This window comes from Ranitomeya imitator, chromosome 8 (genome assembly GCF_032444005.1).
Source record: "Ranitomeya imitator isolate aRanImi1 chromosome 8, aRanImi1.pri, whole genome shotgun sequence".
NCBI lineage: Eukaryota > Metazoa > Chordata > Amphibia > Anura > Dendrobatidae > Ranitomeya > Ranitomeya imitator.
Genome location: NC_091289.1, coordinates 53,942,175 through 53,969,501, shown reverse-complemented (window position 1 = coordinate 53,969,501; position 27,327 = coordinate 53,942,175). Strand labels below are relative to the sequence as shown.

The 27,327-nt window shown below is 44.8% G+C and overlaps 1 protein-coding gene across 3 annotated transcripts in view; it reads right to left on the bottom strand.

Annotated features, from left to right (window-relative positions):
* The window catches only part of LOC138647711 (uncharacterized), a 121,431-nt gene that overhangs the window by 29,081 nt on the left and 65,023 nt on the right, over positions 1-27,327 (bottom strand). For all 3 annotated transcript variants that reach the window (XM_069736932.1, XM_069736933.1, XM_069736934.1), the window contains exons 15-17: positions 26,770-26,870; positions 17,321-17,502; positions 11,447-11,514 (exon numbers count right to left, since the gene is read on the bottom strand). In XM_069736932.1, coding sequence (XP_069593033.1) covers positions 11,447-11,514; positions 17,321-17,502; positions 26,770-26,870 — 351 coding nt within the window. The remainder of the gene's footprint in view (positions 1-11,446; positions 11,515-17,320; positions 17,503-26,769; positions 26,871-27,327) is intronic.

The following is a 27,327-nucleotide window of genomic DNA, read 5'->3' as shown; positions in this document are numbered from 1 at the left end:
TACGAATGTTATTTCTTCTGGACCTATTCTCCAGATCCTCATTTTTTGCAGCCAGCTCCGATATTGCCTGAGTAAACTTCCTCTCCGCTTTCTGCAGCTGCACTATATGGTCTTCTGCCGTGCTCACTCTTTCCTCCACAGCCCCCACACGTTTGTCAATCTTCTGCAGGGCTGCATTTATCTGGGCTGTATCCCCCTTGACCTCCTGTATCTGCTGGGTCAGGGATTGCTTGCATGATGATACCAATGCAAAGACATCTCTAAGGGTGGGCTCTGCTCCTGACTCCTTATCTTCAGATCCCCCTACTACCACCGCCATGTCACCATCCCTGCTCCCCTGTTGTACCTCCTGCTCCTCTGTTGGGCTTTCCTCCTCTCCTTCTGTGTCTGTGTCTGCTCCGGCGTCCTCCTCTGCTTTTCCTGAGTTCCCTGCGGCCTCCACTCTAGCAAACTGCTGGAGCTTTGCCGCCGCCGCCATTCTCTTCTGGCATGCCGCGTTGTCCTTCTCCGCCTTCTCTCTGGCGTCGGCGCCATCTTGGCTGATCCCAGCCTCGCCGGCTCCTGCATCTCTTTGCCTTCTCCTGGTCATACTCATTGACCTCGGGGCCGCCTCTATACACCGCCGCACTCCCGGGACTCTCCTGCAGCCGGTAAGCGCCTTGAATCGCCGCTCAGCTGCGGCTTATAAGGATAAATTGAGCGTTAGCAGCGGGAGCGCTCTGTCACACGTCCGCTCACATGGACGTTCAGGCCACGCCCCAGAGGCGTCTGTAATTTACATCATAGGTAGACCTCAACTATCGGAGACAAACTGAGAAAAAAAAATCCAGAAAATCACATTGTCTGTTTTTTTAACAATTTATTTGCATATTATGGTGGAAAATAAGTATTTGGTCAGAAACAAAATTTCATCTCAATACTTTGTAATATATCCTTTGTTGGCAATGACAGAGGTCAAACGTTTTCTGGAAGTCTTCACAAGGTTGCCACACACTGTTGTTGGTATGTTGGCCCATTCCTCCATGCAGACCTCCTCTAGAGCAGTGATGTTTTTGGCTTTTCGCTTGGCAACACGGACTTTCAACTCCCTCCAAAGGTTTTCTATAGGGTTGAGATCTGGAGACTGGCTAGGCTACTCCACGACCTTGAAATGCTTCTTACGAAGCCACTCCTTCGTTGCCCTGGCGGTGTGCTTTGGATCATTGTCATGTTGAAAGACCCAGCCACGTTTCATCTTCAATGCCCTTGCTGATGGAAGGAGGTTTGCACTCAAAATCTCACGATACATGGCCCCATTCATTCTTTCATGTACCCGGATCAGTCGTCCTGGCCCCTTTGCAGAGAAACAGCCCCAAAGCATGATGTTTCCACCACCATGCTTTACAGTAGGTATGGTGTTTGATGGATGCAACTCAGTATTCTTTTTCCTCCAAACACGACAAGTTGTGTTTCTAGCAAACAGTTCCAGTTTGGTTTCATCAGACCATAGGACATTCTCCCAAAACTCCTCTGGATCATCCAAATGCTCTCTAGCAAACTTCAGACAGGCCCGGACATGTACTGGCTTAAGCAGTGGGACACGTCTGGCACTGCAGGATCTGAGTCCATGGTGGCGTAGTGCGTTACTTATGGTAGGCCTTGTTACATTGGTCCCAGCTCTCTGCAGTTCATTCACTAGGTCCCCCCGCGTGGTTCTGGGATTTTTGCTCACCGTTCTTGTGATCATTCTGACCCCACGGGGTGGGATTTTGCGTGGAGCCCCAGATCGAGGGAGATTATCAGTGGTCTTGTATGTCTTCCATTTTCTAATTATTGCTCCCACTGTTGATTTCTTCACTCCAAGCTGGTTGGCTATTGCAGATTCAGTCTTCCCAGCCTGGTGCAGGGCTACAATTTTGTTTCTGGTGTCCTTTGACAGCTCTTTGGTCTTCACAATAGTGGAGTTTGGAGTCAGACTGTTTGAGGGTGTGCACAGGTGTCTTTTTATACTGATAACAAGTTTAAACAGGTGCCATTACTACAGGTAATGAGTGGAGGAAAGAGGAGACTCTTAAAGAAGAAGTTACAGGTCTGTGAGAGCCAGAAATCTTGATTGTTTGTTTCTGATCAAATACTTATTTTCCACCATAATATGCAAATAAATTGTTAAAAAAACAGACAATGTGATTTTCTGGATTTTTTTTTCTCAGTTTGTCTCCCATAGTTGAGGTCTACCTATGATGTAAATTACAGACGCCTCTCATCTTTTTAAGTGGTGGAACTTGCACTATTGCTGACTGACTAAATACTTTTTTGCCCCACTGTATGACCACTGTCCCTTTATGAGGTTATAACTCTGGAACGCTTCAACGGATCCCGGTGATTCTGACATTATTTTCTCATGACATATTGTACTTCATGATAGTGGTAAAATGTCTTTGATATTACCTGCGTTTATTTGTGAAAAAAACGGAAAATTGGTGAAAATTTCGCAATTTTCCAACTTTGAATTTTTATGCAATTAAATCACAGAGATATGTTACACAAAATACTTTTAACATTGTAACACATTCCCACATGTATACTTTACATCAGCACAATTTTGGAACCAACAATTTTTTTTGTTAGGGAGTTATGAAGGTTAAAAGTTGACCAGCAATTTCTCATTTTTACAACACCGTTTCTATTAGGGACCACATCTCATTTGAAGTCATTTTGAGGGGTCTATATGATAGAAAATAAAAACTGCACCACTCAAGATGCTCAAAACCACATTCAAGAAGTTTATTAACCCTTCAGGTGTTTTACAGGAATTTTTGGAATGTTTAAAAATGAACATTTAACTTTTTTTCACCAAAAATTTAATTCAGCTCCAATTTGTTTTATTTTACCAAGGGTAACAGGAGAAAATGGACCCCAAAAGTAGTTGTACAATTTGTTCTGAGTACGCCGATACCCCATATGTGGGGGTAAACCACTGTTTGGGCGCATGGCAGAGCTCGGAAGCGAAGGAGCGCCATTTGACTTTTCAATGCAAAATTGACTGGAATTGAGATGGGACGCCATGTTGCATTTAGAGAGCCAATGATGTGCCTAAACATTGAAAACCCCACAAGTGACATCATTTTAGAAAGTAGACCACCTAAGGAACTCATCTAGATGTGTTGTGAGAGCTTTGAACCCCCAAGTGTTTCACTGCAGTTTATAACGCAGAGCCGTGAAAATAAAAAATCCTTTTTCCACAAAAATTATTTTTTAGCCCCCGGTTTTGTATTTTTCCAAGGGTAACAGTTGAAATTGGACCCCAAAAGTTGTTGTCCAATTTGTCCTGAGCACGCTGATACCCCATATGTGGGGGGGAACCACCGTTTGAGCGCATGGCAGAGCTCGGAAGGTAAGGAGCATCATTTGGAATGCAGACTTAGATGGATTGGTCTGCAAGCGTCACATTGTGTTTGCAGAGCCCCTAATGTACCTAAACAGTAGAAACCCCCCACAAGTGACCCCATATTGGAAACTAGACCCCCCAAGGAACTTATCTAGATGTGTTGTGAGAACTCTGAACCCCCAAGTGTTTCACTACAGTTTATAACGCAGGGCCGTGAAAATAGAAAATCTTTTTTTTTCCACAAAAATTAGTTTTTAGCCCCCAGTTTTGTATTTTCCCAAGGGTAACAGGAGAAATTGGACCCCAAAAGTTGTTGTCCCATGTGTCCTTAGTAGGCTGATACCCCATATGTTGGGGTAAACCCCTGTTTGGGCGCACGGGAGAGCTCGGAAGGGAAGGAGCAGTGTTTTACTTTTTCAACGCAGAATTGGCTGGAATTGAGATCGGACGCCATGTCGCGTTTGGAGAGCCCCTGATGTGCTTAAACAGTGGAAACCCCCCAATTATAACTGAAACCCTAATCCAAACACACCCCTAACCCTACTCCCAATGGTATCCCTAACCACACCTCTAACCCTGACACACCCCTAACCCTAATCCCAACCCTATTCCAAACCGTAAATGTAATCCAAACTCTAACCCTAACTTTATCCCCAACCCTAACCCTAACTTTAGCCCCAACCCTAACTGTAGCCTTAACCCTAGCCCCAACCCTAACCCTAGCCCCAATCCTAACCCTAACCCTAGCCAAAACCCTAACCCTAATGGGAAAATGGAAATAAATACATTTTTTTAATTTTTCCCTAACTAAGGGGGTGATGAAGGGGGGTTTGATTTACTTTTATAACGGGTTTTTTAGCGGATTTTTATGACTGGCAGCCGTCACACACTGAAAGACGCTTTTTATTGCAAAAAATATTTTTTGCGTTACCACATTTTGAGAGCTATAATTTTTCCATATTTGGGTCCACAGAGTCATATGAGGTCTTGTTTTTTGCGGGACGAGTTGACGTTTTTATTGCTAATATTCTCGGGCACGTGCTATTTTTTGATCGCTTTTTATTCCAGCTATTCATGAATTTCTTTTGGGGGAGGCGTTTATACAGTTCCGCGTTTGGTAAAATAAATAAAGCAGGGGGGCGTGGCCTAGTGTGCTATGTGAGCAGACGCGTGCCGGATCTCTCTCCCTGTACCGCTCTCAGCTATACCCTTTGGAGGCGCCACCGAACGTTGAAATCGGGCACGGCTGTGTCGAGAGTCCCAGTGAGCAAAGGGGACCAACCGGAGTTGTGTGGAGTGAGGATCGGCAATGACGCCGAAAACAGTCGGCACCTGCGGAGGGCGTGAAAATCCAAGATGGCGCCGTTGCAGAGGAGGCGGCAAGAGCCAGCACTGCACACCGCAGGAAACTTGAGGTAATAGCCTGGTTGGAGCAGTTTGCTCGCACAGAAGAGGAGGGTGCCCTACTGATGGGAGGCTGATGTCGAGGGGCCAGGAAGAATGGGTGACCCGCAGAGGCAGCGGCAAGGAGGGGACGGAGATCTCAGTGGAGTGGAGGAGCAGAGGTCTAGGGTGAGGGTGGAGAAGGCGCATGGAACTGAAACTAACTCCTGCTGTCAGACAAGTGCAGGCTGGCACCTCTGTGGATGCGGAACCGGCAAACTCTGAGGAACCAACCCTGCAGAATATCTTTTCTGCTGTGATATACTGCAAATCCGCTCTGGCTGCATTAAATCTGCGGGTGGATGATTTAAAAGTTGAAATCATGTCTCTTAATTCTGCCATGCGCAAGGTGGAGAAAAGAGTTGAGTTGGTGGAGGGACGTGTGGGCAGTGTGGAGGACCAAACAATTGAACTACTAAAAAGGGAAAAGAAATATATCCAACGCATTGCAGAATTGGAATTTAAAACAGACGACTTGGAAAACCGTTCCCGTAGGAATAATTTGAGAATAATTGGGGTGCCAGAAAAAGTGGAAGGGAGTAATCCCACTGAATATATTGAGTCATGGCTTAAAGATTCGGTGGGCGGCGATGGCCTCAGTAATCATTTTGAGGTGGAAAGGGCTCATAGAATCCCCACTAGACCTCTGCCGCAGGGCTCTGCCCCTCGTGCTATTCTGTCAAAAATTATGAACTACCGTGACTGTGAAACCCTACTGAGGAAGGCTAGGATCAGCGATGGCCTAACTATAAACAGAAGCCGGATCTCCATTTACCCGGATTACTCGGCGGCAGTTCAAAAACTCAGAATGAAGTTTGGTGAGGTCAAGCGACGGCTCCGAGAACTAGACTTGAAATACTCGATGCTCTACCCGGCTAAGCTCAGGTTGGTGGCGCTGGACCGTGCACAGTTTTTTCAAAATCCAGGGGAGGCTATGCAGTGGTTGGACATCAATGCTAAGAATATTGGTGCAGAGCGGACCCGTTGAGAATGATTATGTGGATCCGCAATTTTGCTGTTTATTACTTATTGGTCTTTTGAATGAGTTCCATGGTTATCAGATGGAATGCATCCAATGGTTAAAGTGTTGTATTCGGCGGCGCAATGAATATTTCATACTGAGTGCGGTGGGAGGGGGAGAATTGGAGGGTAAAGGGTATAGTTCTATGCGGTTAACAAGTGCTCTCAGATCTAATATGGAGAAAGTTCGTGTTATTTGAGTTAATCCATTGAGATTTAAAAAGTTTCTTGGGAAGGTGGGGAGGGTATTTAGTGGGTTACTGATGTTGGACTTTCAGATGGGGGGAGTTGGGGTGGCACAGGGGGAGACCTGGGGGAACTTGTATCCAATTATCGTTTTTGCAGGAGGCAATGGGAGGTGATAATATTTTAAGTTGGAATGTTAGGGGACTCTAGGATGCAACTAAGCAGGCAGCTATGTTCCAATACTTATTGAAACAGAGGCCCTCAGTGATATGCTTGCAAGAAACCCATTTTAGTGGAGGAAAAAGTTGATATGTTGCAGAAGAGATGGGTGAGAAAGGCGTATCACTCGACGTTCTCTAATTATGCGAGAGGAGTGTCAATTTTAAATCATATAAAATACCCCATTTGAAGAGATTGAGGCCAAAATTGATAAGAAAGGTCAATATATATTTTTAGTGTGTAAAATTTTCAATAGACTAATCTGTATTGCCTCATTATATATACCCCCGCCATACTCTGGAAAGAAAATCCAGGAGATATTGAAACTCATGAGTGGTTGGGACGGGATTCCCTTCCTTGTGGTTGGAGATGTGAACAATATAATCAACGACCACTGGGATAAGAGTAATCATGCATTGCTGCGCAGGGATGGCAATGACACTCCTTTTGGAAACTATCTCAGAGAAATAGGGTGGATTGACTTATGGCGGGTACGTAATGTTGACACATATTCCTATTCCTGTTATTCGACTACGTATGGCTCTATGCCCAGAATCGATGTTGCCCTGGGGAATGACGGGATGAACAAACTAATACATGGGGTGGAATACAGACCCAGGACTTTATCGGATCATAGCCCAATACAGGTGTCCCTGAAGTTGGTGGATCAGGCTGGATCGGGGGGAGGGGGTCTGGGTGGAAAATTACAGCTCTTGGACATGGAAAAGGTGGGGGCAGAGATTGAGGAGTTTTTTTTTATGATTAACGAAGGTAGTGCAGAATGCCACGTAGTATGGGATACCATGAAGGCGTATTCAAGAGGAATCCTATTTCGGGACATCTCAAGACATAAGACCAAGACTAGACTACAGGATAAGGCCGTCTTGGAGGAGTTGAAGGCAGCGGAGGTGGCACTGAGTACCCAATGCACAAGGGAGTCTCAAAGTCGTATGAGCTCAGGTAGAGGTCAATCAACTATATATGCGAAAAGCAGACAGGATGAGGGCATTTCAAAAAGAAACATTCTATTCAGAAGGGGAAAAGGTGGGGCATTTACTCTCGGTAGTAGCTTCCGCGCAGCGGGAGTCCTCACATGTCTACTCAATAAAAAACGAGGAGGGAACTGTGGTCACCCGGGGGAGTATATATTGGAAGTTTTTAGGAAATTTTATAGTTAATTGTATACTGCTAGGGCAGAGAAAGGGAAAGAGGAAATGATTAGGTATTTGGAGGGGATTGATTTGCCTAGAGAGGACTGTGAGTGGTTGGACGAACCGATTGGTGAGGAAGAATTGAAGGTGGCCTTGGCAGGTGTTGCTGGGGGCAGGGCTCCGGGGGCGGATGGTATTCCGGCTGAGGTCTACAGGACCCTAAAGGATACTTTTTTGACTAAACTGGAAGGGGTGTATAATAGATTGCTGGAGAGGTGGGAGCTGCCTTCGTCGATGAGAGAGGCCATTGTTGTGGTTATCCCTAAAGCTGACAAGGACTTACAGTTGCCAGAGTCTTATAGACCAATTTCACTTCTAACAGCGGACATAAAGATTTTGGCAAAGGCCTTGGCAAACAGGCTGACCCGGGTGATTGATAAACTAGTTCACCCAGACCAGTCAGGCTTTATGCCCAATAAACCAACGGCATTCAATCTGAGAAGGCTGTACTTAAATATGCAAATTCCCTCTGATAATGCTGGCAAGAGAGTAGTGGTATCCTAGGATGCCCATAAGGCCTTTGATTGTGTGGAGTGGAACTACTTGTGGTTGGTGCTGGAACGGTTAGAGTTTGGGCCTAAATTTATCTCATGGGTGCGGCTGCTGTACTCCTCTCCAGTGGCAAGAATTAGAGTCAATAATGTCCTCTCGGAGTGTTTTTCTTTGTCCAGGGGCACCAGACAGGGTTGTCCGCTGTCCCCGCTGCTTTTTGCTCTGGCAGTGGAGCCGCTTGCTGCCAAAATAAGAGGCTCTCAGGAGGTGAGAGGTTTTATGTACGGGGAGGCAGAAGATAAAGTAGCTCTGTACGCCGATGACATTTTGCTTTTCTTGGAGGATTCGGGGGGGACCTTGTGCAAGGCGGAAGCTATAATTGAGGAATTTGGGGGGTATTCTGGCCTAAGGATTAATTGGGATAAATCTCATATGATGTTGATAGATGGGGACAATGGAGGTAGTGTAGGTATGAATACTTCTACGAAGTTGAGTGTAGTGAATAAACTGAAATATTTGGGGATTCAGATTGCTCTCCCTTTGACCTGCTTTGAAGAACTGAACTTGGGGCCTCTTTTGCGGAGAATACGTACTAAAATCCAGGCATGGAAAAAATTACATCTGTCGGTAGTTGGCAGGGTGAATTTTATAAAGATGATAGTGATGCCTCAACCTCTTTATGTGCTACATAATTCTCCCATTTGGATACCGCAGAATGGATTTCGGGGGATTAGATCCTTGTTTGGTGAATTGATTTGGGGGAGGAAAGAGCCCAAGATTTAAACAAGAAACCCTGCAAAGGCCTAAGATGGAGGGTGTTTTGGCACTCCCTAATCCTTGGCTATACTTCTTAGCGTCACAGTGTCAACATTTTAGGGGATGGGGAGAGGAGTCTGGGAGGGCGCAGATATCCTGCTGTCTGAAGACACTGATTGGGCCGAAGATACTGGATGAGGGTCTGGAGGGTGGACACTTCCGGGAGAGGGGTTCCACATTTTGTATTATTAAGACTTATTTATAAGGTTTGGAATAAAGTAAAAGATATTAGGGGTGTGAATGCTCTTACTAGATTTTCACCTATCTGGAATAATAGATATTTACAAGAGTTCAGACAGATGTCAGGATTTCATATTTGGAAAGAGGCAGGTATTTCTCGGATGGGGCAACTTATGAACCAGGGTAAAATCAAGAACTTTGAGGTACAGCAGGAGGAATTCCAATTGCCAAGTTCTGAGATATATCAATATAGCCGTATCTCCCACGCATTTCTGGCACAGTGCAAAAGAGAACCTATAGTAGATCTTCTGTTGGACTTTATTCTTATGGGTGGTGGCATGAAGGGGGCGATTTCGGGTGTATATGAATATCTTCTTTACTCCTTCCTAGAGGGGCACCTTATCAGAGCCAGAATAAAATGGGAAAATGAACTGGGGGTGATTGATAATGATCGATGGGTCTCAATATTGGAATATGTACCCAAGATCTCTATGAGTGAGCCTGGGAGGTTGTCACAATTATTTGTTATTCATAGGGCCTATAGAACTCCGGAGATGTTATTCAAAGCTGGACTGAGACCCAATTCAGAGTGCCCTAGGTGTTCGCAGTCTGAGGCGGGTATTCTCCATATAATGTGGCAATGTCCCAGGTTATCCTCCTTTTGGATTGTGGTGCTAGAGTCGAAATGATATATAACTGTACTATACCACGAGATCCTTTGGTGTGTATTCTAGGTTACGTAGAAGAGATTGTAACTGATAATATGTACAAAATAGCTATTGCTAGATTATTATTTATTGCACGGAAGCGAATTGCAAAGTTCTCGATAAGGGAGGAACCACCAACGATAAGAGACTTTCTGGTACAAGTGGACCATATTCTTGCCTTGGAAAAAAGCATTTACTTTAAGAGAAATAAGATGGACCTCTACCACAGGTTATGGAATCCATGGATTGACTCAAATTAAGGGGCTTTATCTGACCGTTTGGGCCTTGGGGTCCCCTGGGAGGGTTATTGGAACGTCATCTTCATTTTTGCACGATGCTATAAATTGTGGCAGCTCACTACAGGTCTCTAATGGTGGGAAGGGAGGTGGGGTTGGAGTTTGGGTTGGGGTTATATGTTCTTAAAAATCTATACATGTTTAATAAGAACAGGAATGTAATATACTTGTATTATCCTTGCTGTTTAATAAAAATTATCTGATAAAAAAAATGGATAAAGCAGTTTTATTCTTAGGATCAGTATGATTACAGCGATACCTCATTTACATATTTTTTTTTAGGTTTTGGCGCTTTTATACGATAAAAACTATTTTATAGAAAAAATAATTATTTTTGCATCACTTTATTCTGAGGACTATAACTTTTTTCTTTTTTTTTTTTTCATGATGCTGTATGGCGGCTCATTTTTTGCGGGATAAGATGACGTTTTCAGCGGTACCATGGTTATTTATATCCATCTTTTTGATGGTGTGTTTTTCCACTTTTTGTTTGGCGGTATGATAATAAAGCGTTGTTTTTTGCCTCTTTTTTTACGGTGTTCACTGAAGGGGTTAACTAGTGGGACAGTTTTATAGGTTGGGTCATTACGGACGCGGCGATACTAAATATGTGTACTTTTATTTAGATAAAGAAATGTATTTATAGGAACAATATATATATATATATTTATTTTTAGGATTTTTTTTTTTTTTTTACACATATTGAATATTTTTTTTTTTTTACACTTTAACATTGCCCCGGTGGGGACATCATGGTGTACTGTAATATCGCTGATCTGACACTTTGCTGTGCACTGTGTCAGATCAGCGATCTGACGTGCACTCCTGCAGGCTTACCAGCGCTTGCTCTGAGCAGGCGCTGGTAAGCCACATCCCTGCAGGACCCGGATGCAGCCCTGCGGCCATTTTGGATCCGGGTCTGCTGCAGGGAGAAGGAGGTAAGAGACCCTCGCAGCAACGCGATCATATCACGTTGCTTCTAGGGGTCTCAGGGAAGCACCCTCTTTGTGCGATGCTTCCCTATATCGCCGCAACACTGCGATCATGTTTGATCGCAGTGTGCCGGGGGTTAAAGTGCCAGGGGCGGTCCGTGACCGCTCCTGGCACATAGTGCCGGATGTCAGCTGCAATAGTCAGCTGACACCCGGCCCGATCGCATATGATGTACTATCACGTTGGTCATACGGGCCCACCCCACCTCGACGGGATAGTACGTCTAATGTCAGAAAGGGGTTAACATGATGATCTGCCTTCCGGGTGTACGCTCCCCGGCTTCATCAATGTGCTGCGCATATCCAAACTAGCATTAGTGATGCCAATCCCGCTTGTCTTAATTGGCATTGGCTGCAGGTAGGTACAAAATAATTTCTTGGCGAAAGCATATTTCATGTGGTCGTGGTAGCAAAGAAATACAACATGTACGTATATATGTATGTGACCATCTATCAATTTAAAGAAAATATGATATCGAGAAGCCTTTCACTGTTTATTATAGTTTTGACAACTTACCTTTGATTTAGGTTCCACTATTTTCCACATGCGCTCAGATTCCAACACAATTTCTTCCTGGGCAACACCTGAAAAACAGGTTAAAAATTATAAAATATCCACAAAGTTAATTACAATGCAATTCTGGAAATAAAATCTATAAAAACTTGGTGTTAGCTCAAAAAAAAAAAAAAAAAAAAAACTGCATTAAATATAAAAAAAAAACAAGACAAAAAAACACAGCAACATTACGGTAACTATCAGAGGTCAAATTTTTAGTTTTTAATTAATTTTTAAGGTTGCGTTCCCGCACTGAGTTTTTTGCACTAAATATTTTCATAAAGAATCCAAGTAACCTATTTGAGAACATCTGCATCATCAAAAACTCACCAAAAGCTCAAAAAAGGATTTTTGTATTGTCATGTAAACTTTCTATCAAGTCCTATTTTATGGCTTGCTATTCACTATCCTTTCTTGTATGACTTTGGCTCACGCAAATAAAACAAACTAATAAAATATTGTGCGACATCGTTACAAATCCATAACTGATGACAGCAGTAATCCACATGGCCTCGATAGACTGAAGCAAAAGACAGAGGGGCTGATTACAACTGCCGTTCCTTCATTTATGCAAAATAATCCTGTCTTCAATATTGCACCTAACATTTTTGGTTCAGGGCAACATTTGAAAGTCACAACATATTATATAAGATGGTTATAAAAAAATCATCACATTTCTGAAATTCTGTATTAGACAACAGTCCTTCAATTCTTTTTTTTTTTTTTCTTTCTTATTTTATTTGGTCAGATAATTGACAACATCAAATGATTCGGACACTGGTACTTTGCGGGATATAGCAGATAACAATGAAGTGGCCAATTTTCAATTTTAATTTAAGATTAACCAAGACCACATAAGCCCTTTCCCTTCTGCTGCCCAGTGCATTTGTGCCAAAATAAAAGAAAACATCTACAAGCACAGGATAAGTCGAAGGAAAACGTATACAAGGATTGAGAAGAATAAACTTTCTCCATTGATTTAAAGAAGTTTTAAATTCTTCCGTTTCCAACAAAGTCTGTGTCCCGCTGTCACGAGTGTGTCACGTCCACCTGGGAGATCTGGGGTAAGAAGATCTCTATGTGTTGTGAATCGCAGGTCTTCCATTTAGCCTGTGTGCCTGTCCCATATTACACGAATTTGGTTTCCTTTGGTGCTGAAGAGGTTAATGACCCTTTTTCTGCTGGTCAGAAACATGCAGCTCCATTTCAGCTGCTTCTGATCTGATCATTACCTTTCCCTATAAAACCTGGCCAAACCTTCTCTATCTTGCCAGTGAAAGCTTTGCTTCCTAGCTCCTTAGAGATGGTGTGCTGAATTGGAGATCGTTGTGTGCTGTTTTTGGGTGTGTGCTTTCCTCATTGTCCTATTCCTTTTTGGTTGGTACATTCCTATCCTTCCCTATACACCTCTCTACATTTGGTGAGTGTTTTGTACATTTGCTGTTTTTTGTTATTCTTGCCTGTCTTATGAGTTGATACACTGGCATTTCTGTTCCAGGCCTCCTGGGGAAAAGGTCAGAGGACAACTTGGGGAATAACAGGAGAACAGTAAGGCTGGTTGCCCAAACTTCCTCACCTTTAGCGGCAAGGATAGTTAGGGCCCCAGACCTACAGACGGTTCGGGGCCCCTTTCCCCATCATGAACAGTCACAGTGTAACACCCATCCTTTTCGAAGAGAAAATTGATTTTAGTTTTGATTAAAGTGCGTGTGAAGAACTGCAAATCTAGATATGATGCTTTTGCAAGTAACGGCCGCCTACAAATATCAAATACTTGGTGATTTATTAGCACGCTACATTATTCCTCTACAATGGTAAATAACGCCCCTTTTGGTGTAAAAAAAAAAAAAAAGAAAGAAAAAGAAAACATCGAAAGTTGTCTTTAGGAATTGAGCTCCCTCCAATCCTTCTGCCACATTTTTTGAAAAAAGGTGTATTCCAATACACAGAAAAATGTCAGTCCGTAAGGCCGAGCATTCAGGTGTCTGTATGGTACTTGAAAACGTCATGTTTGACATTTTCCAATGTAAAAGCTATGAAAAATCATTAGCGCCATGGATTTATTATCATAGGGAAGCAAGGAACTCATTTTAAGTGTGGCTGCAAAGTGTGTTGCATAGTTAAAGAGCTGAAAGGTCTATGTGCCAGTACTCAGGGAGGTGTTAAAACTTTATATATGGAACTTATGTTAAATAGAAGGGAGTCGTCTTTGCTCATAGAAAATTCTAAGAGGTCTACCTGCGAGAAAGTCCGGTTTACAACAGAACAGCAGGAACTAGGACAGTGTCATGGGGATTAAGCCATTACTGTCTGCTAAAATATTCCAAATAGAAGGACTGTCTGAGCTTGGGCGATGCATTAGCCAACAATACTCAGAGGCTTGTAAGGCTACAAAAGCCTAAATCAACATGTATATTCATGATTATAGCCCTGTTGCCCAACCAAGGGCGCATATAACAGCCGCTGTCACACACTCAAATTACCGTATATACTCGAGTATAAGCCGACCCGAGTATAAGCCGACCCGAGTATAAGCCGACCCCCCTAATTTTGCCACAAAAAACTGGGAAAACTTATTGACTCGAGTATAAGCCTAGGGTAGAAAATGCAGCAGCTACCGATGAATTTCAAAAATAAAAATAGATGCTCCATACCGTTCATTATTGCCCCATAGATGCTCCATATACAACTGTGCTATATAGAATGCTCTGCACCGTTGATTATGGCCCCATAGATGCTCCTTATAATGCTGTGCCATATATGCTCTGCACCTTTGATTATGGCCCCATAGGTGCCCCTTATAATGCTGTGCCATATATGCTCTGCACCTTTGATTATGGCCCCATAGGTGTTCCTTATAATGCTGTGCCATATATGCTCTGCACCTTTGATTATGGCCCCATAGATGCTCCTTATAATGCTGTGCCATATATGCTCTGCACCTTTGATTATGGCCCCATAGGTGCTCCTTATAATGCTGTGCCATATATGCTCTGCACCTTTGATTATGGCCCCATAGATGCTCATTATAATGCTGTGCCATATATGCTCTGCACCTTTGATTATGGCCCCATAGATGCTCCTTATAATGCTGTGCCATATATGCTCTGCACCTTTGATTATGGCCCCATAGATGCTCCTTATAATGCTGTGCCATATATGCTCTGTACCTTTGATTATGGCCCCATAGATGCTCCTTATAATGCTGTGCCATATAGAATGCGGCTGCAATAAAAAAAAAAAATCACATACTCACCTCTCTTCTCAGGACGCCGGCGCTTTCAATAATTACCTGCTCCTCTGCGGCTCCGTCTCCAGCACTGACGCTCAGCAGAGGGCGCGCACTGACTACGTCACAGCGCCCTCTAACCTGAGTGTCACTGCTAGAGGACGCTGCAGACGGAGCCGCACCGGAACGAGGAGCAGGTAAATATCGCGCAGCGCTGCGCTCCCCATACCTGCTCCTGGTGTGGTCCCTGCAGTCCCTGGCTTCTCCGGCGCTGCAGCTTCTTCCTGTAATTGAGCGGTCACATGGCACCGATCATTTACAGCAATGGATATGCGGCTCCTCCCCTATGGGGGCGGAGCCGCCTATTCATTTCTGTAATGAGCGGTGCCATGTGACCGCTCAGTACAGGAAGAATCTGCAGCGCCGGAGAAGCCAGGGACTGCAGGGACCGCGCCGCAGCAGGTAAGTATAACTACACAGCCCCCGCTACCCCTCCCCTGCCGACACCCGGGTATATGACTCGAGTATAAGCCGAGAGGGGGACTTTCAGCCCAAAAAAATGGGCTGAAAATCTCGGCTTATACTCGAGTATATACGGTAGGTTAAATGAACCCTCCCAGGAATTATGTTTTCCGTAATTTGAATATGCTGATATGATTAACTAGATGGTGGCCCAATTCTAACGCATTGGGTATTCTAGAACAGGGGTCCCCAACTCCAGTCCTCAAGGCCCACCAACATGTCATGTTTTCAGGATTTCCTTAGTCTTGCCCAGGTAATAATTGCATCACCTGTGCAATGCAAAGGAAATCCTGAAAACATGACCTGTTGGTGGGCCTTGAGGACTGGAGTTGGGGACCTCTGTTCTAGAATATGCACAGCCACGTAGTATATTGCATAGTCCACGTAGTATATTGCCCAGCCACGTAGTATATTGCCCAGTCACGTAGTATATTGCCCAGTCACGTAGTATATTGCATAGCCCACGTAGTATATTGCATAGCCCACGTAGTATATTGCACAGCCACGTAGTATATTGCACAGCCACGTAGTATATTGCATAGCCCATGTAGTATATTGCATAGTCCACGTAGTATATTGCCCAGCCACGTAGTATATTGCCCAGCCACGTAGTATATTGCCCAGTGACGTAGTATATTGCCCAGTCACGTAGTATATTGCATAGCCCACGTAGTATATTGCCCAGCCACGTAGTATATTGCCCAGTGACGTAGTATACAGCACAGAGCTACGTAGTATATTGCCCAGTGACGTAGTATACAGCACAGAGCCATGTAGTATATTGCCCAGCCACGTATGTCACAGGTTAAAAAATAAAAAATAAACATACTCACCTTCCGATCCGAGGACCCCTTGTAGTTCTGGTGCCTGTGCGTGGTGCACGCGGCAGCTTCCGGTCCCAGGGTGTGATGACGTTGCAGTCACATGACCGTGACGTCATGGCATGTCCTTGTCGCATATCATCCTTAGCACCGGAACCTGCCGCTTGCATGGAGCGGTCACCGGAGCGTCGCGAAAGGTGAGTATATAATGATTTTTTTTTATTATTATTATTTTTAACATTAGATCTTTTTACTATTGACGCTGCATAGGCAGCATCAATAGTAAAAACTTGGTCACACAGGGTTAATAGCGGCGGTAACGGAGTGAGTTACCCGTGGCATAACGCGGTACGTTACCGCTGGCATTAACCCTGTGTGAGCGGTGACTGCGGGGAGTGTGGAGCAGGCGCCGGGCACTGACTGCAGGGGAGTAGGGAGGGACTAATCGGACTGTGGCCGTCGCTGATTGGTCGCGGCAGCCATGACAGGCAGCTGGCGAGACCAATCAGCGACTTGGATTCCATGACAGACAGAGGCCGCGACCAATGAATATCCGACAGAAAGACGGAAGTGACCCTTAGACAATTATATAGTAGATTTGGTGTCCGTGACAAATAAATGTACAGAGACTTCAGAAGCTTTTGTCAGACATTTTTTCAATAAATATGGCAAAGCTGGACATAAGAACAAAGGTGTTGGAACGGCCATCTTGATAAGGCCTATCTGGCCCATAAAATAGAGGCCTGCGGGATTCCACAGTTATTTTCTGGATAACTTTTGAAATGACTGAAGAAATATTGTTGCGGGTTTGCCATCAACTTGACTCATAAGTTAGACAAGGCGTTTGTTCTCCGAGTAGAAAGGAATCTGTCCAGCCCTTATCAGATAACTGGAAAACTTAAAAATGTATCATATTTAATTCTGAAACATAAAATCATGTCAAACTGGTTACACATCGACGTGATACCAAGTGGGTTTGTAGTAAGCAAAAGCTAAAGGGGAATTCACACCGAAACATTATCGAACAACTGTTCCTAGGAATGTTTTATTAACAATAATCTTGCCGTATAAAAAGGCGGCCTATTGCCCGGTGAACAAGCAAAACCTTCATTCATCAAAAGATCACGAGAAATTACAGGGAACTGGAGGGAAAGTCATGTTCTCCTATTAATCACAGCCGGGGTCCACGCAGCAGGACACCCTCTGGGCTTTCCAACAAATATGGGATTGTGAAAAGTGGAAAACGACTATTCCTACTAGTACCTGACTGTCTTTGCAGCATCCAAACACACAGCTCAACATGGCTGTGAGCAAAATTGCAGGCGTCTTCTTGGTGACAACCATATCGGACTTCGTGACGGCACACATCCATCTGGAAGCGAGAATGATTTGGCCGAATTTTGCTGTATTTTACAGTGCTAGAGTTTAGCACATGGACAAGACACCTGTAAAGGGAAGGCAGAGGGGGCGAAAACACAGTATTATATATAGCACAGAACTCCCATTACATACAAAAAAAAAGAAATTCATGTTTTGTAAAAATTATCTACATTTTGGAAACAATTACAATTAACATTGCTTCAGATTCTCACGAACATTTGCGATGCTACAGACGGCCTAATGTTCGTATGTACAGTATTCAATGGGGTGAGAAGAGAGCTGGAGGCTTAGCCCCATACACATCAGATTCTCAGACCATCACAAATAAAATCCTTTTCTTGCTTATGTGATTGGGGGACACGAATCTGGCTCACAGGTGTGTGCAGAACCAGTAACCGTAAAGTGTCTCAGGATGTAAAGGTCTACAGCACAGAACTGGGAAGATGGTGAGAAGACAAGAAACAGCCCATTATATTCAAGATTTAGAGGTGACAGAGCAAGACAGACCCCGACACTGAGATACCTGGAGACAAAGACCAAGAGACAGAATTGTCTTAGACTGCATAACCAGTGGCGTAACTAGACCCCAATGGGCCCCAGTGCAAGATTTGGACCAGGCCCTCCTCTCCCCCATCCCGATAATATAAAATATATAATTCTTGTATATTATCCTGGACCCTATCCTGGCATATGTCCCCCATTCTGCCGCTGTTCTTTAATGTATAGCAAAAAATAAACCATTATACTCACCAGGGGCGTATATAGAAGCCATGGGGCCCAATATAAGAAGTAAAATGCAATCCCCATAGTCCTATATTTAGTGTAATGAATCCCCACATAGTCCTCAATATAGTATAATGCACAGTCCATACATAGTCCTCCACACAGTATAATGCACAGCGCTTATTATTCTATATAGTATAATGCACAGCCCATAATCCTCCATACAGTATAATACACAGCTCATATCCTTCATATAATAGAATGCACAGCCTATAGTCCTCCATACAGAATACACAGCCCATATTCTTCATATAACACACAGACCATAGTCCTCAATATAATATAATGCACAGCCCATAGTCATTCATGTAGCAGCATGGCCACCATGTAGTACTGATTTAAAAAAAAACATAAAAAAAACACCTTCCATCCGCTTCCCGGCCACACAACGTCCTCGTCTGAAGCTGGCAGCTGACTTCAGCATGCAAACAACAGGAGAGCATGACATCACTGCATGCGTGCCCGGTCACGTGCACGCTGGTGTTCAATGCTGGCCTCTGATTGGCCGGCAGCGTGTACTGTCGAGTACGCACATCCAGGTGAAGTTTCTGCTGGCGTTAGCAGGCGCCCACCCGCACAGGCCCTGTCGTGACCTCTGCGACCAGCTGTTATGTGCATAACCCAATATCCACCTGTTAACAGGATTAGGTTTCTACGGTTTTTGTTCACTGACAGATGGTGATAGGTCTGTGCACGTCAGTGCGTTTCCATGGTCCGTGTGTTCATGTGCAAAACCCATTGACATTTCCAATTTTTGCCGAAAGCACTGTCCACAATATGGCCCACACATGTGCACGATGACACAAGGATACCATCCGTGTGTCATCAGTGCGACTCGTACCGGCGCCTGGGAAAAAACAGTAGTTAGCTGTTCCCAAGCGCTGAATGCAGCTCTCATCATTGTCGCCTGGTCTCCCTGTGATTAACGAGACCAGGCGACACTGATGAGACGTGTAGTCGGCACCGGCCATATGTGTATCGTGCGTATAACATAAATAATTAAAAAACTGAAATTGAAAAACACTTCCCAACCCTCTTCTATCCATTTAATAACCAAATAATAAAACAACAACAACGTAATCCTCATTTTCGTCGATAATCCATAATTCTCATGTCCCACGACGATCCCCAAGTCAGCTACATCCAGATAGTGTGGTGAGTGGTGACATCAGTGATGCGACAGCACACCACGCCAGCTGGAACACACTGAACCAAGCTGGTGAACCGCTGCCTGTGACCGGCAGTATCCTTAATCACGTCACCGCCGGACACAGGCAGCCGCGTTCTCACACCCAGCTTAGTGGGTTCCGTCTGGATTGGTGACCAGTCAAATCACCACTCACCACACTATCTGGATGCAGCAGAGTTGGCGATCATTGTAGGAGACGAGAATTATGGATTGTGTATGTGTCTTCATTAAATTTAAATATAGGGTTAGTAATGGGTTTGTCTGATAGATACCTCTCCATTTACTAACCCCTGGGCTAAAACAGCTGACATTAACACCTATTAGCCTACTTGCCACCACAGCAGGGCAAGTGGGAAAAGCAAAGGGCCAGAATTGCGCCATTTCTGGGGAGGCTGAGGGCTGATGTCCTTAGTCTGGGAGCTATCTTTTTAGCCTTTGCTGGTTAGTAAATATAGGGGGACCCCCCCCAGGTCATTTTTGGGGGTCCCCCTATAATAACCAGTAAAGGTTAAGATAACACCTTTGAGCTGTTATTAATACATTGGGAACCTTTATAGCCATTGGCCCCTTCCCAGAATATTAACACCAGCCCCCAGGTGTCGTTACCTCAGCTGGTTAGAAAAATAAAGAGTGACATAACGGCATTTTTAAATTTCATTATTTATTTTATACGCGCGATACTTAGACGGTCAGTGAAAGGAGAAAGACCAGGCGAAAATGATGAGCATTCAGCGCTAACTGTACTGCTTTATAATAATAATAATCTTTATTTTTATATAGTGCTAACATATTCCGCGGCGCTTTACAGTTTGCACACATTACCATCACTGATGGGGCTCACAATCTAGAATCCCTATCAGTATGTCTTTGGAATGTGGGCAGAAACCAGAATACCTGGAGGAAACCCACGCAAACACGGGGAGAACATACAAACTCCTTGCAGATGTTGTCCTTAGTGGGATTTGAACCCAGGACCTCAGTGATGCAAGGCTGCAGTACTAACCACTGAGCCACCGTGCTGCCCATTATCCCATGCCGGTAAGTGTCACACTGTTGCAGCACATGCATGCCACACGTATGTTAAACATGGGGAGCACCGGTTACTGATTTTTCCAGTATTGGAAATATCAGGACATATCAGTAAGATTCCTGTGATTTTGCAGGCCAGACGGCACAAATAGACGCTTCTTCATTCCATCACTGATACGATACACTTTATTGATCCCGGGGGAAATTACGGTATTACAGCAGCAATACAAACAGCAGTACAAAAAATATTAGGACACAAATCTTCCACATGTATACCAACATTACATAACAAAAATGTGGGTGGTTCAGGTATACAAGTCACTGTTAATTGAGATTAGTACACCAGCGATCAGTCATTATTGTCTACCACCCATAAGAAATTATTATACATCCCCATAGTAGTAGGTACAAACGATTTCCTGAATTTCTCCTTCTTGCACCTTAGTAGGATTAGATGGCTGCTGAATGTGCTCTTCTGCTTCAAGAACAGCTCGTATAGTGGATATGTATTATTCATTATAGCCCTACACGTCTTCTGAATCCTATCCTCCAATACCTCCTCAAAAGAGTCCAGATGGAGGCCAACAGCCGCGCTTGCCTTCTTGATAAGTTTGCTGAGCTTATTAGTGTCAGATACTCGCACACTACTGCCCCAGCATATGATAGCAAAAAATAGAATTATTCTTACCGTTAATTCGGTTTCTAGTAACCCACCACGACAGCACACCTGGAGGATGTTACCCCTTTCCTAATAGGGACAGGAAATGACAAGAGGTTAAATAACCCCTCCCTCATCCTCCCCTCAGTGTTATTATAAAGGACCACAGGAGAATGAATGCTTCAAATTATATTTATTCTTTTCAGAACGTATATTAAGCAAAGGGAGGGATTACTCCTGCTGTCGTGGTGGGTTACTAGAAACCGAATTAACGGTAAGAATAATTCTATTTTCTCTAGTAACCCCCCACGACAGCACACCTGGAGCAGTACCCAAGAGTAATTTTTAGGGAGGGACTACAGCACTAAGGACTTTTTCTCCGAAGGCTAAGTCTTCTTTTGACATCAGGTCAAGCCTGTAATGTTTGGAGAACGTATGGACCGAGGACCACGTGGCCGCTCTGCATATTTGCTCGATGGAAGCACTGGCTTTCTCGGCCCAGGAGACAGCTGTTGCGCTAGTAGAATGGGCTGTAAGCTTTCCTGGTGGTGGAAGGCCTTGAATTTGATAAGCCTCCAGGATTGCTCTTTTGATCCAATTTGCAATTGTGGATCTGGAAGTCTTCTTCCCCTTATTCTGGCCGAGAAGATGAATAAACAGATTTTGATCTTTTCTAATCTTTTCTGATGCATGAAGATAATAGAGTACCATTCTTCGAACATCCAAAGTATGGAAATGTTCCTCTTCCTCATTCTTTGGTTCTTGATAGAATGATGGAAGAATTATCTCCTGCGATTTGTGGAAATCGGAGACGACCTTTGGGAGAAAGGATGGGTCTAATCGTAGGATAAGCCTGTCCTGAAGAATCTTCATGTAGGGCTCGTTGATTGATAGGGCTTGTAGTTCACCCACTCTTCTGGCTGTTGTTATAGCTACCAGGAAGGTGGTTTTCCAAGCGAGTTTATCCATGGTTATGGAAGATAAGGGTTCAAATGGTGGCAGTGTAAGTCCTTTCAGGACTATATTCAGGTCCCAGGATGGAACTATATTTATGGGTCTTGGAGATATGCGGGATGCCGCCGTCATGAATCTTCTTACCCATCTATGGTTGGCTAAAGACTGGTCAAAATAAGAGCTCAAGGCTGCCACTTGTACCTTGAGGGTGCTGGGTCTGAGACCCTTCTCCAGCCCATCTTGTAGAAAATCCAGGATCTTGGCTAGGTTTGGTTTATCTGGGTTAGGTTGCTCAGGAGCACACCACGTGATGAACGTCTTCCAGATCTTTTGGTAAATAGAATTAGTTACCGTTTTGCGACTTTTTTGTAATGTTTCAATTACTCTCTTTGATAGTCCTCTAGTTCTCAGAATTGAGAATTCAGAAGCCAGGCATTTAGGTGTAGCCTCTCGGGATCTGGATGCAGTATTGGCCCCTGGTAGAGAAGGTCTTTGACCGGTGGAAGTGCTATTGGCCCATCTATCTTTAGACTGATGAGGGCCCCAAACCAACCTCTTTTGGGCCAAAGTGGAGCCACTAGGATCACCTTGAGTTTTTCTGCCCTTATTTTCTGCAGGACTTTTGGTAGGATCGGCAATGGCGGGAACGCGTATGCTAGCGAGAATGTCCATGGCTGGACCAATGCGTCCACAGCTAACCCCGGATTCATCGGATCTAGCGAGAAGAACTGGTCTACCTTTGCGTTCTGACTGTTCGCGAACAAGTCCACTTCTGGCTGTCCCCATCTTTTGACTAGTATCTGAAAGACTTCTGGGTTTAGGCTCCATTCTCCTGGATGGACCTCTGTTCTGCTCAGGAAGTCGGCTTGTACGTTTATCTCCCCTTTTATGTGTAGGGCGGATATGGAGAGAACATGTTCTTCGGCCCACGAAAATATTCTTGCTGATATTCTTTTTAGATCTTCGTGTCTTGTACTTCCCTGGTGGCGAAGGTGGGCAACTGTTGTCATGTTGTCTGAGTATATTTTTAAGTGGGAATTTTGTACAAGAGTTACCGCCGCTTTGAGAACTTCTTCTACTGCTTTTAGCTCTTTGTAATTCGAGGATTGTTGTGTTATTTCGGCTGACCAGAATCCCTGGAATATGTGCTGGTCTACCGTAGCTCCCCAACCTTTTCCACTGGCATCTACTGTTATGGTCACTGCTGGGACCTGCAACCAGGGAACTCCTCTCATTAAGTTCTCTTTTTGTAGCCACCATGTTAATGAGGACTTTACATGCGGTGGTATCCGGATCTTTTTGTCTAGAGAACCTGGGGATCCGTCCCAGCTTGACAGAATATGAGTCTGAAGTATCCTGGTGTGGGCTTGAGCCCATGCCACCATCTGTATGCAAGATGTCATGGTACCTAGAACCGACATGGCCCATCTTAGAGATACTCTCTTCTTGTCCCGCAATGTTCTTATCCTTGATGTAAGCAGGGACCGTTTTTGTTCGGGCAAGAAAGATGTTTGTCTGTGGGAGTCTAATAAGACCCCTAAAAAGATCTTCGTTGTGGACGGAACCATATCCGATTTTTTGGGGTTTATCACCCAACCCAGAGATGACAGGATCTGGACTGTTGTTTGAAGATGTTCCTGTAGAATTGGAACCGTGGGAGCCACTACCAAGAGGTCGTCGAGGTATGGGATTATGCATATCCGTCGACTTCTGATGTACGCCATGACCTCGGACATGACCTTTGTAAAGATCCTTGGAGCTGATGATAGTCCGAATGGGAGGACATTGAACTGGAAGTGGTCTATAACTTCTCCTCTGGTGACTGCAAACCTTAGAAATTTCCGATAGGTTGGATGGACTGGGACGTGATAATATGCGTCCTGTAAGTCGATGGTTGCCATGACGAAGTCTTGCCCTATTAAGGGTACTGTCGATCTGACGGACTCCATTCTGAATCTTCTGTAGGTTACATATTGATTCAGCGGTTTCAGATTGATTATCATCCGATGGGTTCCGTTTGGTTTCCTTATCAGAAATAGGCTGGAATAATGGCCCTTGTTTCTTTCGTCTTTTGGGACTGTGGAGATCACCTTGTTGATTAAGAGATCTTCTATCCCAGTTATCAGGGTGGACTGTAGCTTCGGTGTTGATAACGTTGTAGTTTTCATTCTTTTTTGGGGATATGATGTAAACTCTATTTTCATCCCCTCTTTGACCAATCTTAAGGTCCACTGATCCACACCGATCTCTTGCCAGACTGGGAGGAAGTTCGAAATCCGACCCCCCACTATGACGGCGTCATTGCTTTCTCTGGTTTTGGGGTTGTGAAAGAAAAAGATTCCTGTCTTTCCCTCCTTTCGGATAGCTCCAGCGACCTGTTTTACCCTTTCCTCTGTATTGAGGAGTATGCTCCTGCTGAGTGCGGAAGGGTCTTTTCCTAGGGTTTCTAGGTTCTGGTAAGGTCTTTTTCTTGTCTGAAGCCTTCTCCAAAAGGTCATCCAAGGCTGGTCCAAACATATACTTTCCTTTAAAGGGAATAGAACACAGCCTCATCTTGGAAGTCATATCCCCAGACCAGGATCTTAGCCAGAGTGCACGCCTTACCGAGTTTGACAGTGCGGATGATCTCGCCGTCACTCTCACGGATTCTGCAGAAGCATCTGCTAAAAAGCCTGTTGCTTTCTGGAAGATAGGCAAGGAGGCCAGAATATCTTCTCTCGGAGTACCTGAGGACAAGTGCTCCTCTAGCTGCCCCAGCCAGCGATGCATCGATCTAGCCACGCAAGTGGATACTGAATTGATGTTCAGTAAAGATGCTGACGTTTCCCACGACTTCCTTAGTAGTCCGTCCATCTTACGTTCCAGAGGGTCTCTCAGTTGGGAGGCATCCTCGAATGGTAGCGTGGTCTTTTTGGCTACTCTGGCAATCTGGACGTCCACTTTTGGGACTTCTGACCAGCATGACGCTGTCTCGGCATCCACAGGAAATCTGTCTTTAATTTCCGCTGGAGTAGTCAGCTTCTTTTCTGGGGATTCCCACTCGTCCAGAACTAAATCTCGGATGTTTTGGTGAATAGGAAACACCTGACGCTTCCTAGAACGAAGTCCTCCAAACATCTCTTCTTGCACTGACTGTGCCGTCTTCTCTTCCTCAACCTCCATAGTTTTCCTTACAGCCGTAAGGAGTTCTTCTATATCAGATGAAGAGAAGTAGTATCTCTCTTGCTGGACAGTTTCAGAGTCCAGGGATAATTCACCCTCCTCTGGGGGTTCGTCCGACGTCTCTCCCTGAGAGTCCTCCTGCTCTTCCTCCTGTGGATTAAGTTTCCTTTTCTTAGCCTCAGGAGGGGCACTAGGAGATGGTGTAGGCTGGGAAAGAGTGGCCAGAGATGTTTTAATCTCCTGCTGGATTAAGGTTTTAATCTCCTCTATCAGGGATGGCCGTTCCTCGCTGATAATTTTGTCTGTGCATTCTTTGCACAATGATTTCTTGTATGAAGAGGACAGCTTCTTCATACAAACTGCGCATTTGCGGGTAGTTTTTGTTTTGCTTCCTGATGTGGATTCCTTGTCCCCCTAAAAAAAAGGGGGAGAAGGAATCATAAGACTACAACCCACATCAGGGAATGGACACCCGGGGCCAGACTACTCACTGGGGCCGGGATGGTGCTGTGTTCTGCAGGTGCAGAGCGCGAGGAAGCAGACATCTCCATAGTCTTCACCACACAGTGGTCCTACCTGCGATGTCTTCCTGTCCAGGGCCTGAATATATAGGCGACCGGACGCAGCACCTGTCCTCCTGGATGAGGACCTCCTCCTCCGGTGTCCGGAAGTACGTGGGGGGAGAACGCCGACGTCTTCCATGCTATCTCCTAGCGTTCCTGGCTGGAACGCACGAGGAACTTCCTGATTCAGAGAAGCCGGCCGGCGTCTGACGTCACATCCGGCCGCCGGCTTCAGACCGGAAGTACCCACACACGCGCGCGCGGTGCGGAGGAGGAGAAGGGCTGGAGAGCTCCGAGAGGCCTCCAGCCGAAGAACGCCCCAGACCTTACCCGCAGGCGCGGAATGGTGGCGAAGGAGTCCCGAGTCGGAGGAGACGGGAGCAGCGACAGGGAATGGACGTAAGTCTGATCCCAGCTGCCCGGCCAGATTATCTGTATTCCCCCCGGTGACCGCTGCCGGCACAGTGCACCTGGGATGACCTCTTCATCCCTAGTAGGGACAGGAAAGAACACTGAGGGGAGGATGAGGGAGGGGTTATTTAACCTCTTGTCATTTCCTGTCCCTATTAGGAAAGGGGTAACATCCTCCAGGTGTGCTGTCGTGGGGGGTTACTAGAGAAAAAATGGTGCTTGCCACAACGGACTGGTAGAACATTTCCAGCATTTTACTGCACACATTGAATGACCTGAGCTTCCAAATAAAGTACAGTCTGCTCATTCCCTTCTTGTAAAACTTTTCTGTATGACACCTCCAATCGAGTTTACTGTCAGGGTGAACCCCCAAATATTTGTAACTCTCAACAATCTCAACCTCCTGGCCAGCAATATGGATTGATCGGCAAGTACGGTAATCCTCCTTTTTCCTTCTATAACTCACCACCAACTCATTGGTTTTCTTTACACTTACAATAGTTCTAGACAGTTAGTCCGGCACCAATCACGCAGGGTATAAGCAGGGTATACCTCCTTTAAGCGGAGATGATGAGAAACTTACTTGTGGTCAGAGAAGCTGTGCCGATTACTGGGATTTGTGCAGACATCTGGGTTCTCTGGATTTCTTTTGCTGATTATCTGGGGTTTGCTGTCAAAACAAGCCTGTGAAAGCAAAGAACAATAAGACACTAAAGAATATTTACTTATCACCATCTTAACCAGTTTCCAGCATAGCTCCAGTCCTCTTCTGGATCATGTGACTTCAAATCAAACTCAATGGATCGCACCAAGTCTATATATACATACATTTTATTTTTTTAAAGCGAGGGAGAGTTCTAACGCAGATTTCTATTGTGAGACTGTTGGTACTGTTTCTTGACATACAATGTTTTCAGGTTGTAAATAGGAACTCAGTTGGGATAATACATCTAAAGTCTTTTGCTTTGTTCAGGGTCAACAAATAGCAGACAAATCTTGGGGTCATCTCCGATTTGCCTTCCCAAGCCGTCATGTAGGAACTGAACCACCTGAGCCGAGTATCCCCTAATCTCTGGCCAATCCCACAGAAGGCCCTGTGCCATTTCAGCCCCAAGTCTAGGAATTCTGGATGTGATGTAAT